This window comes from Cnephaeus nilssonii (assembly GCF_951640355.1).
Source record: "Cnephaeus nilssonii genome assembly, chromosome: 2".
Classification (NCBI taxonomy): Eukaryota; Metazoa; Chordata; class Mammalia; order Chiroptera; family Vespertilionidae; genus Cnephaeus; species Cnephaeus nilssonii.
Genome location: NC_137073.1, coordinates 22,032,811 through 22,048,444, shown reverse-complemented (window position 1 = coordinate 22,048,444; position 15,634 = coordinate 22,032,811). Strand labels below are relative to the sequence as shown.

General features: G+C 50.4%; 1 protein-coding gene across 1 annotated transcript in view; it reads left to right on the top strand.

Moving 5' to 3' along the window:
* Nucleotides 1-7,332: 7,332 nt before the first annotated feature.
* The window catches only part of TVP23A (trans-golgi network vesicle protein 23 homolog A), a gene marked incomplete at its 5' end in the record, with an annotated part of 30,157 nt that continues 21,855 nt past the window's right edge, over nucleotides 7,333-15,634 (top strand). Inside the window, 5 exon segments of the mRNA XM_079789519.1 lie at nucleotides 7,333-7,341; nucleotides 7,623-7,702; nucleotides 8,254-8,291; nucleotides 8,294-8,303; nucleotides 8,305-8,334. Coding sequence (XP_079645645.1) covers nucleotides 7,333-7,341; nucleotides 7,623-7,702; nucleotides 8,254-8,291; nucleotides 8,294-8,303; nucleotides 8,305-8,334 — 167 coding nt within the window.

Sequence of the window (15,634 nt, the reverse complement as noted above, 5' to 3'; positions counted from 1 at the left end):
GCCCTCAGTGAGGTACTGCCCGCCGAGGGCCAGGGTTCTAGTTGTAGGTGAGTAAAAACAACCAAGTGAAAAAAGAAGTCACGTGAGCTTTTAGAAACGAGCACTCAATGCCTCAAACAACGCTGAGCTGTGCAGTCGGGAGCCACGGGTCCCTGTGGGCCCTGGGCATGCGGCGAGCTGTCCGTGTAAGCACACATGGCTGGAAGACCTCATAGAAAAATATAATATAAAATGCCCTTTTCGTAATTTTTAAATTGCTTACATGTGAAAATGATCACGTTTTGGATGCACTGGGTTAAAGAAAATTATGATTATAATCAATTTCTCCTGTTCCTTTTTACTTTTCTAGCGGTGGTTCCTACGCGATTTAAAATGACACATGTGGTTCAAATTACATTTCTATTACTAGAGAGTGCCTGGTGGGAATCGAAAGGAAAACAACGTTGCTCTGAGCCTCAACATTTAAAAAAAAATTGTGCTCAAATTTAAACAGTAGTAAACAGTAGTAAAGCCCTACATATTCATCCCAATACAAAATTCTCAGCGTGCGCAGCCTCTTTCTTGACATTAAGACATTCCCTACTTCCCTCTCCTGTATGATTTTGAAGCAAACTCTAACATCATGTCACCTGAATTTTTTGGCATGCGGCTCTAAAAATGGATTCTTAAAAAAACAAAGCCATAAGCTATTCAACTCCCGGGAGGTACCCAACACAAAACCTTGCACAGGAATGTTCACAGCAGCATTATTCATTGTAGCCAAAAGGTAGAAGCAACCCAAATGCTCATCAACGAATCAAGAGAGAAACAAGATGGGCTAGACCCGTACGATGAATATTGCTCTGCAATAAGGAGTGAAGTACCAATTCATGCTACAACCTGGATGCACCTTGCACACACTGTGCCCAGTAAACGTAGCCAGATGCAAAAAGCCACACATGATCCGATTCCACTTATATAAAACGTCCCAAACAAGCAAATCCATAGAGACAGAAAGCAGACTAGCGGTTGGCAGGGCCTGTACTAATTGCTAATTAGTACAGTTTCTTTTTTTAGGGTGAAGAAGCATTTCTGGAATTAGATAGTGCTGATGACTGCCCAACTGTGTGAATGTACTAAAAGCCACTGTATGTGACACTTTAAAAGGGTAAATTTTATTATATGCGAAATGACATTAAGTCTTCAACGCCTTTGATAGGTTCTTGACAACTGTGACTTTAAGTGAAACAACATATCATGAAAGCAATTTTCCCTAGGTTAATTGATAGAAAAAAGAGTTACGTTCCTAGGGTAAATTTCTAGTCACAAAAACACCACCAATCTTCTAAATAAAGACCCAACACGGCCCTGGCCAGTTTGCTCAATGGTTAGAGCCTCGGCCTGTGGACCAAAGGGTCTTGGGTTCAATTCCCGTTCAAGGGCACGTGTCGGGGTTGCGGGTTTGATCCTGGGACCCTGGTCAGGACGCATTTGGGAGGCAACCCATCAATGTGTCTCTCTCATGTTGATGTTTCTCTCTCTCTCCTTCTCCTCCCTCCCTTTCACTCTCTCTAAAAATCAATGGAAAAAATATCCTGGGGTGAAGATTAACAAGAAAATAAAAAGACCTAAAACACTTCTAATATTAAACTTTGAAATCAGTGTGAGCTAAACATAAACTTATAAACGATTAATATAAACAAGTAAGGAAGGTCATGATTTTCCAACATGCTTATTCCGCTTCAGGGCTATGTATGGGGGCGGGGGAGGGGCAGAATCTACCGCAGCAGCTCAGGGCTCCGTGAGGGACCCACCCTGGACAGGATGCCCGTCCACCGCAGGGCCACTCACACACCCACAGGGGCTCAGACTGGGGCAATGTGGACCTGCCATTCACCTCAGGTGCACGTCTTCGGGATGTGGGGGAAACGAGAAAACCCACACAGGCATGGGGAGAACACGCCAACTCCACACAGACGGTGGCCTGGGCTGGGAATCCATTTTTTCTCCCTCGTCAACGTTATAACAAAATGACGCTGCACGAAACAATGCTTTTTGAGGACCCGCTGTATATATCAATTTTTAAAAGCCACAATATCATTATCATGTCTTAAAAATGAATAATAGTCCTCAGTGTTATCCAACACCTCATCGGGGCTTATTCCCTGATTCCCTCATATTTTTACTTTCCTGTTTGTCCAAATCACATCGGAACCAGGCCCACACGTGGTGTGTGATAAATCTCTTTAAACCAGAAGGTTCCTCTCCCCAACCGTTTTCTTGCACCATGTTTAGGGGAGGACCTGGGCCCTTTGCATCTTGCCACAGGCTGCGTTCTGTTGCAGCCCTGGGGTGGGGGACCCCACATTCTCAGCCTGCAGGGAACCCCACCGCACCCCCAGGGGCAGCTGGCGAGATGGCAGACGACTTACCAAAGAAATGGCATATCCAGGTTGGGCCTGGGACGAGCCGGCGCAGGGGAAGGGGAAGGAGAAGGGCTGGGCCTTACCTGCTAACTGTTTGCGGAATGGATGGTGGTGGTTGTCAGACCAGGAGTCCCCAACACACAAGACCCTTCCCAGGCCCGTACCTTCCCAGGCCCGTACCTTCCCAGGCCCCGTACCTCGCAGGGCCCACCCATCCTGCCAGAGCCGTCCCTGGTGCAGTGCGGGAGGTGGGGCGGAAACCTGAGTCTCTGTCCTCCGTCAGGTGCTTCGACCTTCCCCCGCCCATCAGGTGGACGCCTAATTCCCCTCGGGCCCATAAGGCTTTGCGGGGCAGGCTCTGCCATGCACTCTGCTACGGTAGGCAGGCCAGATGCGATGATTCTGAAAGGCATCCAGGCCCTTCCCTCCTCAGAGCCTTTGCACCTGCTGTTCCCTCTGAATCAAAGCTCAGCTCCTCCACGTCACACACTCATTTTCCATGGGGCTGAAAAAGTAGAGGCTCAGAGTAGCTCTTCCTGACCTCCTCCCTAAGTCCCACCCACCACTGCCTCTACACCTTTGCTCTCTCTACTCTGAGTTCCTGAAAGACCTTTCAGTCTTTCCTAACTCTCTCTCTCTTTCTTTGCCAGGGTTGGCAATTCTTATTCTCTCTTAACTAGAATTTCATCCCATTGAGGATGGGACTCTGTGCTTCGACTCCAGCACACAGTAGGTGGGTGAGTGGGTGAGCAAAGGCCCCCCGAGTGGGCAGGGCAGTGATTCTCTCCCCATCTCACAGGTACAGCTGAGGTCCATCTGGGTAGAATCCAGGGCTCACCCCATGTACTACCTGCCCCCCGGCAAGGTGACTGGTGATACCAAACAAGTTTGGCTGCCTGCCACTCTAAAGCCAATAATCAAGAGACAAGGGCTGGTGGAAGGAAAGTAAGTTTATTAAAGAGCCAGCGGCTTGAGAAGTGACTCAGGTCACCGACCATCTTAACATCACAGCACAGGCAGGTGTTTTTGTAAGGAGGGAGACAGAACTAAATAAAAACTAGAGGAATCAAAAGAGTTCTCCATTGAGGGATTACAGGCAAGCCAACATAGTCTGTTCTTCTGACAACTGGTTGAAGGTCAGCAAATCACCCTGAGCTAAAATGTCTGAAGGTCAGAGTCTGCTTCTTTTTAAAAAAAATACATTTTTTTGTTGATTTTTTCTTTTTTTGAGAGGAAGAGAGGGAGAGAGAGAAATAGAAACATCAAGAACAGAGAAACATTGATCAGCTGCCTCCTGCACACCCCCTACTGGGGATCGAGCCCAGAACCAGGAATGTGCCCTGACCAGGAATCAAACGGGATGCATGGGATGATGCTCAACCACTAAGCCACACTGGCCAGGGCAGTTTGCTTCTTTTGAAATCAGTTCCTAGAATTCTTAAGCAAACAGGCTATTTATCTGCAATCACATATTAGTTAACAGGTCACCATTTACAGAAATAATGTTAAAAGACTGGTGGGCTGAGTTACTTGGGGATCCTGAGGGGAGCCCACAGGAGGGCCACACCTTCTTCCCTTGGCAATCTGCTCTGCCTTCCTGGGTGCCCGCGTGGCGAAAGACAGGACTGGTCAGGCGGAAGGAACAGGGGGACGTGAACTCAGCTTATGCAGGAGGCGGAGAGTGAGAGAGGCAGGGGCAGCTGCCCAGACACCAGGGTGGGGGCCCCAGGCCTGGAGTCACAGGGCTGCCGGATGAAAGACAGGACAACAGGTAAATGTGAATTGGAGATAAACACTTGATGATTTTTTAGTATAAGTGTGTCCCAAATATTTCATGGGACATACTTACACTAAAAATTATTGTTGTTTATCTGAAGTTCCATTTCTCTGGGCTCCCCTATTTTTATTTACTCGATCCGGCAACCCTATCGGTGGAGGGGGGATGGCAGGGCCATTGCCAGGTGCCAGGTGGGCAGATCTGAGGGACTAGAGGATCTTAGGGAGTGCCACCCCCGGGGAGCGCGAGGCTGAGGCTGTGGAGAGGCTGCTGGCCCGGGAATGACAGGCCTGGGGTGCCACACCCAGCCGGCCTGAGGGGAGAATGGGTGTAGCTCAGGGCCTTTTCCAGCGCCAGGTCTGATCACACACACGTCCTGCTCTCACTATTGAACTCTGTGCAAGTGCCCCTTTCCCACAGGATAAAGAGCAGAACATCCGTGTGGCCTGGACCCAGGCATGGTCCAGCCATACCCACACCTCCTGCCTCCCCAGCCAGGATCCGGGCTGCAGGACTCAGCCACATCAGTTCACACCCAGGCTCCTGCCTCCTGGTCCAGGGCGTCTGAGGTCCCATCTGGGGGGAAGGGCTGGGCATGGCCCCCTGTCCCAGATGTGTTTGTCCCGGGTACAAGCAGTGTGGGGCCCACGGTCGGTGCTCAGGAAACAGCCAACTGAGCTGGATGTGCAGCGCCCATTCCTCTATGAAGACAGATGCCCTTCAGTGGGAGTGACTCCGGCATGAGGCTCACCCCCTGTGTTCTGCAAGGCCCATGGGGGTTCCTAGGACCCCAGGCCTCTCTGCTGATGACCACAAGTCTCTGTCCCCAAGGCCACTGTTCTCTGAGCCCCTACTCGGAGGAGGCATTTTACACGTGTTTTCTCTAGTCGAGGCAAAACCGCTGCTGGGTGGGGGTAGATACGGCCCCATTTTACAGATGTGGAGACTGGGGTCAGAGAGGTGAAATCTCCTCCTCAAGGCCACCCAACCAGGGAGTGGTGAAGCCACTTTCCCAGCCAGGCCTGCCCAACTCCAGATGTTGACCTTCAAGGGCCATCCAGAGGCCAGTGGCTGCCTAAGCCTGGAGCCCCTCCCCTGAGTGGTTCTGGCTCCAGGGCCAGGGATCAGAGATGAGCTGCCCCTCACAGCTCTGCTCCCCAACCCCCTTCTGGGCCAAGACGAGCAGAGGGTGGCTTGTGTCAGGATCCCAGCGGCCATATTCAGTGGTACCAGTGTGAGGAGAGGTCGGTATTCCTAAAAGCCTCTGATCCCAAGAATTCCCCGGGGCCCTATGAAAAGCAGATTCCCAGGCCTGGTCCTGGTGATTCTGAAGCTTGGGGTGAGGCCCTGGAATCTGCCTCTTAACCAGCAGCCTCAGGTGAATCCACTGCAGCTGGTTTCAGAGTCTATGACGAATTCCCTGGAGAACCTCGGGCTCTCGGCCCACACCCCAAATTCCGCGAGACCCCCAGGGCCATCCTGGTGTGTGGGCAGGGAGGGTGCTTTCTCCTGGGAGGGGATACTGGGCCTCCCAGGTCTGGCCCCGCCATCTGCATCCTCAGCCTGTGCCCCCAGATGGACAGGTTGGGGGTTGGAGAGAACGGCATGACCCATTGCCTGTGGGGTGACCTCCACGTGCTGGGAGCTGTGGCTGTTTCTTGAGGCACCCCTAACCCGATGGCTGACAATGACAGTTGGTCCCCAAAGGGGGCTTCCAAGGGGGTTTTCCTGCCTCTTCACCCCTTTGGGGACTCTCTGAGCCCCAACTTAACAGATACCAACAGCTGGTGATTCTCAGAGTAGGAGAAAAAGCCCCTAAATGTTCGGCAACGGCTTCTCACCTCCACCTGCCCCCGCAGCTCCTCCCAGGCAGCTGGGGCCCAGCTTCTCAGTATGACACTCCTCTGTGCCTGGAACCAGCTTTGGGTTAGAAGAGCCAACAGCCTTTCTAGGAGACCAGGCTTTGGCGGCCTAATCATCACAGTGCGAAGGGTGGTCTGGAGGCCAGCGGCATCAGCATCACCAGAGACCTTGTTAGAGCTGCAGCACCCAGGCCCCACCCAGACCCCCTGCCCCCTAAAGATGACATTCTAGCCCCACATACCCTCCCCCGACACATACCCGCGGGCCTTTTGTGGGGCAGTTGAGGGAATGAAGGGGATCCTACCCAGAGATCAGAACTTAGGCAGCTCTGCTTCCTCCTCTCCTCCTGGGCACACCCCCGGTTGATCACTAGGGGGGCAGCAGAGGTTGAGGGTGTCAGACGCTTGTACCGGCAGCCCTTCTCTGGGTCACCAGGGATGGGGGACAGGGACCTATTGCCTGTGGCAGGAGGGCAAAGGGCAGGACTAGGGTGTTGGCATCTGGACTCTCAGCTGGGCCAGGAAAGACTTTCAGGTGGCAAGCCTTCTTTCCTGGGAGATGCCTGGGAAGGCCCTTACACCCAGAAACGCTGCTATTACAGCCAATAACAGTTACTTGGTGCTCAGTGTGTGTCTGCACGGATGCAGGCAGCTGTCACTGTGGTCAGCAGTGATTCCCAAGCTGTGGCTGCAGCAGAGTCTGCTGTAAAAGGCAGATTCCAGGACCCCACTCCCGGCTTCCGAATCTCCAGGGCCAGGCCTGGGAATCTGCTTTTACTAAGGAGCCTGGGAAATTCTTGGGATCAGAGACTTTTGGGAAACACTGACTTCTCCAAACTCTGAGTGGGGCTGCCCAACACTGACATTCATTCACTCATTCACTCGCGCATTGGAAACTTATGGAACATCCACCTCATTCACTGATCCAGCCCCTGTGTTCCTCCCAGGATCACTGTTCTAGGTCCCCAAGTCCGCCTCTGAGTCCAAATCCTTCCCTCCCTGCCATCGCTGTGTATGCGCCCCATCTCTCCACTCCCCAGTGAGTATCCTGGCCAGGGCCCCCCCAGGCCCCGCCCCATCCCGCGCGGGGAGCCCACCTCCCAGCCTGCGACTGCGCTCTGGGCCCGCGCGCCCCGCCCCCACAGGAGACCCGCGCGGAGGCGGCCCGCGGCCGCAGGCTGTGACTCCACCAGGTCTGCTGCCAGTGGCCTGAGGGGCATCCCAGCTTTTCCGAGGCGAGAGGCGGAGCAGGAGCCTGGGGCTGGGCTCCAGGTGGGCTCGAGGGAGGATGAAGCAGGTAGGGCCGCGGGGATGCTGGGCGTGGAAGGATGATGGTGAGGATGGGAGGAGCCTGCGGGAGCGCAGGGGAAACAAGGAGGAGGAGGAGGAGGGATACGCGAGGCGGCCGCCTGGGCCGGGCTGGACCCCAGATGGGCATGAGGGTGGAACCGGCCTTGAGTCGCAGCCAAAAGGGAGGGGCCCGGTCTGCAGGAAGGATGAGGGTGGGCTCTGCACCACGGGCGGGTCTGTCACTCGCCTTTGGTGTCCCCCCCACCCCCACCTCCACCCCCATTCCAGGCCCTGGTGGACGACACTGAGGATGTGTCCTTGGACTTTGGCAACGAAGAGGAGTTGGCCTTTCGGAAAGCCAAGATCAGGTATGTTTGGACTGGCTTTGGGCAAGCATCTCCTCAAAGCTGCAAATTCATTCCATGTTCATTCATTCATTCACTCACTCACTCATTCACTCACTCATTCATTCATTCAGAATGTATTGAGCACCGTCCTAGTGTGTGCCAGGCATGGGCTAGAGACACACCCTGGACAGATATAAGTTCCTGCCCTCCTGGCAGGAGGCTGGAGAGGTGGACAGGGCTTGGAGCCTGCAGTCTGGGGTGGGGGGAGACCTAACATTGAACAGGCAAACAAAGATATTTGGGAGGAAGTCAACAGTGTGACTGAAGAAAGAGAAAGTAACTGGGCAAGACCACTTGCCTTAGCACCATCAGGGAGGGCATCTCTGGAGAGGTGACATTTGAGCTGAGACCTGAATGATTAGATTTCCACCCGGAAGGAACAGCAGGTACAAAGGCCGTGTTGGAAGGTCAGAGAAAATCACCTATGTCTGGAGTGATGGGAGAGGAGAAAGGGGTTGGCAGGAGGCTGGAGAGGTGGACAGCTTGGATTTTTATTCTAATCCTTGCTTTAGTTCCAGCCAGCCAGCCAGAGTGTCCTTGGTCAAATCACTTCCTGCCTGAGGCTCAGCATCACAGGAAGTGGCAGGACTAAGGTGTGAAAAATGAGCCATAAACGTGGTTGCTGATGACCCAGCAGCTGCCACATTAGAAACACCCAAAGCTCAGCCACACTCACTCACCTGCGCCCCATCTCTCCTTCCAGCCATCAGAGCCAGCAGGCGTGGGGACCTGGCACCTACGTGCCATTCCTTTTACGTTCTCTGATCCAAATCCAATAAAGCTCAGAATGGAATAGGACAGTCTTAGTTTCCCAGGGCCACGGTAACAAATCACCATAAACTTGTTGGCTTAAACCAACAGAAAGTATTCTCTGACAGTTCTGGAGGCCAGAAGTCCAAAATCAGTTTCAAGGCGCTGAAACCAAAGTGGGTCAGCAGGCCCCAGGGAAAAATCTGTTCTTTGTCTTTCCCAGATCTGGTGGCTGCCGGCTTGGGGCCCCTTCTTCCATCCTCAAGGCCAGCAGTGTAGCATCTTCAAATATTCTGCCCCATTTTCACATTACCTTTTCCCTCTGTGTCAAATCTCCCTTTGCCTTCCTCTTACAGGGTTACTTGTAGTGCATTTAAGGGCCAGCTGAATGATCTGGGGTAACTTTCCTATCTCAACCAACTTACTAGTAATCACATCTGAAAGTCCCTTCCGCCATATGTGGTAACCCTCACAGGTTCCTGGGAGTAGGACCTGCATGTTTTGGGGGGCATTATTCAGCCTACCATAATGATCAGAGATTGTCTTTAAGGAAAGACATTGTGAAAGAACTGGGTTCCTGGGGCAAGAATCTTACACAACATCTAAGCTCAGTCTTTATTGAGCACCTCCTGTATGCCAGACTCTGGGCTGGTGACTGGGACTGTGCGGTATAAGGACACCTCCCCCTGCCTTTATGGAGTTGCCCGGTCGAGAGCAGAGATGGTCAACCTCGACACTGCCAACATTCTGGGCCAGGCACTTCTTGCTGTAGGATGGTTCTGTAGGGGCTGTCCCGGGCATTGTAGGATGTTTAGCAGCATCTCTTGCTTCTACTCACCAGATGCCAGAAGCACCCACCAATAATGTCTCCAGGCACTGCCAGATGTCCCCGCCGGAGGCAAACTTGCCCTCGTTGAAAACCAGTGGTGTGGGGGTATAGGGTGTAAGGTATGCCCATGGCTGCTACGACAGTGTTTCATGCTTGGGCACTTGTCCTGGGCAGGGGAAGAAGTGACAGCTGAGCTGAGACCTGAAGAATGGGAGGTGGGCGGGGGGGGGGGGGAGTTAGCTAAAGCAGGGAAAAAGAATGGGGTGTCACATGCACAGGCCTAGAGTTAAGATGAGTTTAGGGAGCTGAGAGTGGTTTACTGGGGAGCAGTCTGGGCAGAGACTGGGGCCCACACCCTGAAGGGCCTATACTTATGGATGTGTGATCTCTGTTAGAATGGGAATCTACTCTATCTGTGCTGTCAAATATGGCAGCCACCAGACACATGTGGCTGCTGACACTTGATCTGTGGCTGGTGTATCCAAGGGCCTTCCAACGGGTCTTTTAGCATTAATATGCTAACTGCTGTTTGCTTTAGCCTCCGGCATTAAATAGCCACAGGCGGCTACCCTATTGCACAGTGCAGTTCTAGAGTTGGAATTCGTACAGGGCAGTGACATGATCAGAATCATAGCTGGAACTAAAGAAGGATACAAGGCCGTGACACAGCATCTTCATCTCCTTGGGAGACCCAGCCCCCCCGCCCCCTCCCTACACACACACAAACACACACACACATTCCTGGTGTCTGTTAACCTACCTGGGCCAGGTTGGGCTGCCAGAGGCCAAGGCCAGGGTGTTGTGGGTCACCCGGAAGCCTAGAAGCTTCAACCTCTGTTTCCTGAAAACCTTTCTATGATTTTGTTCACCGAGACCCACGGCTGCCTGCCAGCCCAGCTCCTCCAGCCCAGGGGCCGTTCCACGCAGGTCACTCCCAGGCAAGCCTGGTGTTTACCCTTTGTTTACAGTGACCTTGATCAAGTCAGGGCACCTCCCGGATCCCCATTTTCTCATTTGTAAAATGGGGACGATGTTAGTCCCATCGTAGGGTTGTGTAAAGAGGACTAAATCAAGTGACAAACGTATGTAACAAGGCCAGCGGGAGCCCTGACACCTCATGTGGGCTTCATACCTGTTATCTGACCCCAATGGGGCTTCTGTGTCCTGGGGGCAGAGGCACGTCCTCAGCCGGAGCAGGACGTCGCCCTGGGGCTGTCCTTGGAGCGGGAGACTGTCCCTCCTGTGGAAAGTTGGTTTATGCTTTGAAGGCACCGGCTTCACAAATTCATTTAGACCCAAAGGTCATGGATTTCAGTGGATTCCCACCCAAAGCAGGATGGTCTCTTGCCTCAGTCAGGTCCCTTGGACCTGGTTTGGGTCTCAATTGTTAGGGTTGGATTGGTCAGCGTTTTGTGGTTGGTCCTCATTCAGCCCAGGGGGCATCCAATGAGAAGAACGCCATGGGGAGTCACATGTTAGTGGGGACCAGGTCCCCAGGCAAGACCCACATGAAATCAAAACTACCTTTGCAAACCCCTCACCAGCATCTCAAGTAGAATAACATTTTGTCTTTCAAGTAGTCTTGCATGTCAATTTATCTTCCCACATTGGTTACAAAAGCTGTTCCTCAAAATGAGCTGCTGATGAAATTGTTGGCTGTGTTTTAGGGGAAGTGATTTTGAATGAAAACAGTAATAGCAAACACTTTCCTAGCACTTATATGCAGGCACTATTCTAGGTGTTTTGCTTATTATAATTTATTTAATCTGTATTACAAACCTATGAGGTAGATACTATGATTTTTATTGGTTTCAGGATGAAAGAAATTGAAGGAAAGAGTTGAGTGACTTGCCGAACACCACACAGCTGTTAAGTGGCAGAGTGGGGAGTTAGGCTCTAGAGCAAGCATGTCAAACTCAAAGGCTAACACGGGCCAAATAAACAAGATTTAAGTTTATGTGGGTCACAAAAAAACAAAAGCTTCAATTTTCATAGAAATGTAGGTTTATTTCGATAGAGATATGCTGAATACAAAGGATTGAAATAAATGAGTAATCTTTAACATAAAATAATAGAACATTTTAATAAAAATTAATATTTTTTTCTTGAACATTGACTTACCAGACACTGAATAACTGCACAAATTAATGAGCGTAATGCAAATAAACCTATTTTTCTTGTTCTCCGAAAGTGAAATACTTCCTGTTGCGCACACTAAACAAGTCAGTCCAAGACTAATGTGGCAATCGGCTGCTAAAATATTCGCTGCTAGTATTAGTGGAGAGAAATGGGGTGCCTGCACGTAAGGCGTGTAAGAGAAATTAATGCAACACAATTATAGTAATCAGTCATTAGCGAATGTTGTAGTTAGTTATTAGTAATAATGTATAACAGGATATTGTAAAAATTAAGTTATGAATTTTTTTAAAAATATATTTTATTGATTTTTTACAGAGAGGAGGGGAGAGGGATAGAGAGAAACATCGATGGGAGAGAAACATCGATCAGCTGCCTCCTGCACACGCCCCACTGGGGATGTGCCCGAAACCAAGGTACAAGCCCTTGACTGGAATCAAACCTGGAACCTTTCAGTCCGAAGGCCTACGCTCTATCCACTGAGCCAGACCGGTTAGGGCGAGTTATGAATTTTTATTAAAACATTTCTTGCATACCGTGATATTGGCTGGGCCACAAAAATATTTGTTGTGGGCCGCATGTGGCCCGCGGGCCGCAAGTTTGACATGCTTGCTCTAGAGTCCGACCTTATATTACACTGTGCTTAGGAGCGACATGGGGGTGAGCGCTGCAGTGGGAGCAGCATTTCCAGGGCTTCAGTCTTATGCCTCGCCCCCTCCCCTTTCAGAACAGGCTTTCTAAGCCTTGGCTCTGTTTATATTCGGGGCTGGGTAGACCTCTGTGTGGGGCTGTCCTGTGCACTGCAGGGCTTCACAGGATCCCTGGTCTCCACCACTAAGTGCCAGCAGCACCGCTACCCCCTTTCCAGAGTTGTGAGGTGAGGTATATTCCTAGGGGCAAAGTGGACCCTGGTTGAGAACCCTGACGTAGGTTATTATCTCTTTCTCTAGGGTGTGGATTTGGATAAGTAAAATTTGCATTTAAAGGAACTCCTTGCTTTCCTGACACCTCTGTGTTTGACACTGACCCAGGGAAGCTGCTGGGGTGGGGGGAAAGGAAGGAGAGGGGACAGGTTATGGTACAGATGTTACATTAGTGGCTGCCCATCGTTCTCAGAAATCAACATAGGCACACACACACACGCAGACACACACAGGAATATACACAGGCACACACACACAAGCACACACACAGACATCATGCTCCAACACACTGAAGAGAAGATTTTGGTTGTTATTTGTGGTTATTCCAGGAAGTCTGTTTGCCTCAATAAGTGAGGACCCCTTGCCCTCTGGGTTCCCTCTGTTCCCATTGACTTTGGGGAACAAGTCATCCTGCCCCTCTCCCACTCTAAAAATATATTTTAAAAATATAGAAATATGACACATAAGCAGGTCTCACCAAGAGCTGATTATTTAATTTTAAGGAAGGCCTATGGTTACCAAGGAAAAGAACCCATAAAATCAGGGAACTAGACAAATTTCAGTTCTCTTTGATTAGGGCACGGAATTACACATTTTGAAATTAACTCCTTATATTTACAGCTGCTTAGCTTCCTCTTATTTATATTTCTTGTTAACATGAAATTGAATGCTGTCCCAGCAATGAAATCACTGAAGAGAGATTTCTGGTGAACTGTGACCTACACAATTAAAGGAAGTTGTTGATCAGAGGGGACATTGGTCAAGTTCTTTGATGTTTGATATTGGACAGCTTGACTGCATGCACCCGGAGGATTTAACTCACTCATTCATTCATTCCAGTGTTGACGCTACTGACGTTCTGGACTGAACATCCTTTGTTGCAAGGGCCGTCCTGTGCACTGTAAGATGTTTAGCAGCATCCCTGGCCTCCACCCACTAAATGTTAGGGGCAGCCTCCCAGTTGTGACAACCAAAAGTGTTTCCAGACATTGCTGGGGAGGTCCCAAATCGGCTGCCTTTTGAGAACCACTGGTTGGTTCTTTTTTAAATATATTTTATTGGTTTTTTACAGAGAGGAAAGGAGAGGGAGAGCTAGAAACATCGATGAGAGAGAAACATCGACCAGCTGCCTCTTGCACACCCCCTACCCGAGATGTGCCTGCAACCAATGTACATGCCCTTGACTGGAATCGAACCTGGGACCCTTCAGTCCGCAGACCGACGCTCTATCCACTGAGCCAAACTGGTTTCGGCTGGTTTGTTCTTTTTCCCACCCATTTACTCACTGAATCAACAAAAGTGTTCAAGGACCTTTGTGTGTCAAACACAGTTCCAGGGGACACAGAGGCCCCTGCCCTCCTGGAGCTGACATTTTAATTAGGGGGAAGACAGTGAACATGTAAGTAAAGATCCAAACAAAGTAACATCCAAATGTGGAAAGTGCCACGAAGAGGAATGCGAGAAAAAGGGGTCCTGGGCCAGAGGGCTTCTTTTTTTTTTTAATATATATATTGATTTTTTTTACAGAGAGAAGGGAGAGGGATAGAGAGTTAGAAACATCTATGAGAGAAACATCGATCAGCTGCCTCCTGCACACCCCCTACTGGGGATATGCCCGCAACCAAGGTACATGCCCTTGACCGGAATCGAACCTGGGACCCTTCAGTCTGCAGGCCAATGCTTTATCCACTGAGCCAAACAGGTTAGGGCCAGGGGGCTTCTTTAGGTCATGGAGGGCTCAGAGGCCTGAGGAGGTGCATTTGGACTGAGACCTAACTGCGAAGGAGGAGCCAGGCATGGAAAAGATCCACAGGAAGAGAGTTCTGGCAGAGGAAACAGCAAGTGCAAAGGCCCTGAGGTGAGGTATATTCCAGGGATTGTGGGAATCAGGCCGGGGGAGAGTGGGAGGAAGAGGCACAGTTGGAGGTTTGTTAGGGGAAAGGATGTGGAGGGCTTTGAGGATTCCCCTATGGGGGTTGGAATTTTGCCTGCTTTTGACGGACAATCTTTGTAGATGAGCAGGGCGTGGTCAGATCTGATTGACACTTGAGAAAGCTGCCTGTGACTGCCATGTGGCCTGTCGGGCAAGAAAGGAAGCAGTGAGGTCTGTGAGGAGGCCCATGAAGGGCGAAAGATGCTGGTGGGTGGGACTGGTTGTGTTCCAGGGATGCACAAGGGAACTCGGTTCATGCTGACCTTTGTCCAGATTCTTCCAGGTGCCGGTCTGGGGCTTCTGAGGTTGGAGAGAGGTGGTGGGAGGCAGGGTCCCAGATGCAGGTCTCAGGTCTGCATTCCCAGAAAGTCTCACCTTCGTCAGCATTCCCAGGGAACTCAAACAAAGGAAGGGCCGGAACCTCTCTATGGGAACATGCTGACTCAGCAGGTGTTGCGTGTGAAAGGCTCCGGCTGTGAGATTCTGCTGTGCTCCCAGGGGCTTGGGACATTTTTCCAGGCTGTCTATTTCTGGGTAAATACTAGTCTGGAATGCTCACACTGGTGCGCATGTGTTTCACTTTCATTGGGGTGGGGGTAGGTTTAGCCATATATTCTGGCAAGTGCTGATGCCAATGACATTTCCTTAGTAAAGACCAACTCGATGAATACGGGTTGGAATCCAAGGGGAAAAGCCTAGGGCTGGCCCTTTGCCAGCCCCAAGGAAATGCTCACAGGGCTCAGCCTGGAGTGTTCCATGGCCAATGACTCACTCCTCACTCATCACAGGAGCAAGGAGGCTTCCAGAATGACTCAGAAATAGCCACAAATACGTTAATAGAGCCTCACGTTTTTCCTGCATCTCAATACAGATGTGTCTGTCCCCTGAATTTTAAAATACTTTAGAATAGAAACTGCAAAAGGACAGTCAGCTGACTGCCTCTAAGCCTCAGAGATACTCTTAGTCCAGGGAAGTATTTTAAATGAATGTGAATTTAAATCTAAAAATTGGAATGGGTCACATTTGAAATCTGACTCAGCACAGAGACAAAAGGCAGACTGGTGGTTTTCAGGGGTTGCAGAGGGAAGAATGGGGGAAAGTGCAGCTACGTGTGGGGTTTTACTCTGGACTGATGGAAATGTTTTAGAACAACATTGTGAAATACTAAATGCCACTGAATTGTTCACTTAAAATGGTTAATTTATGTGATGTGAATTTCACCTCAATAAATTTTTTGTTGTATTATTTTTATTTTCTAAACTTTCTTTTTTAAGTAGTTTTGGGTTCACAGCAAAATTAAGGTGAAAGAACAGAGATTTCCC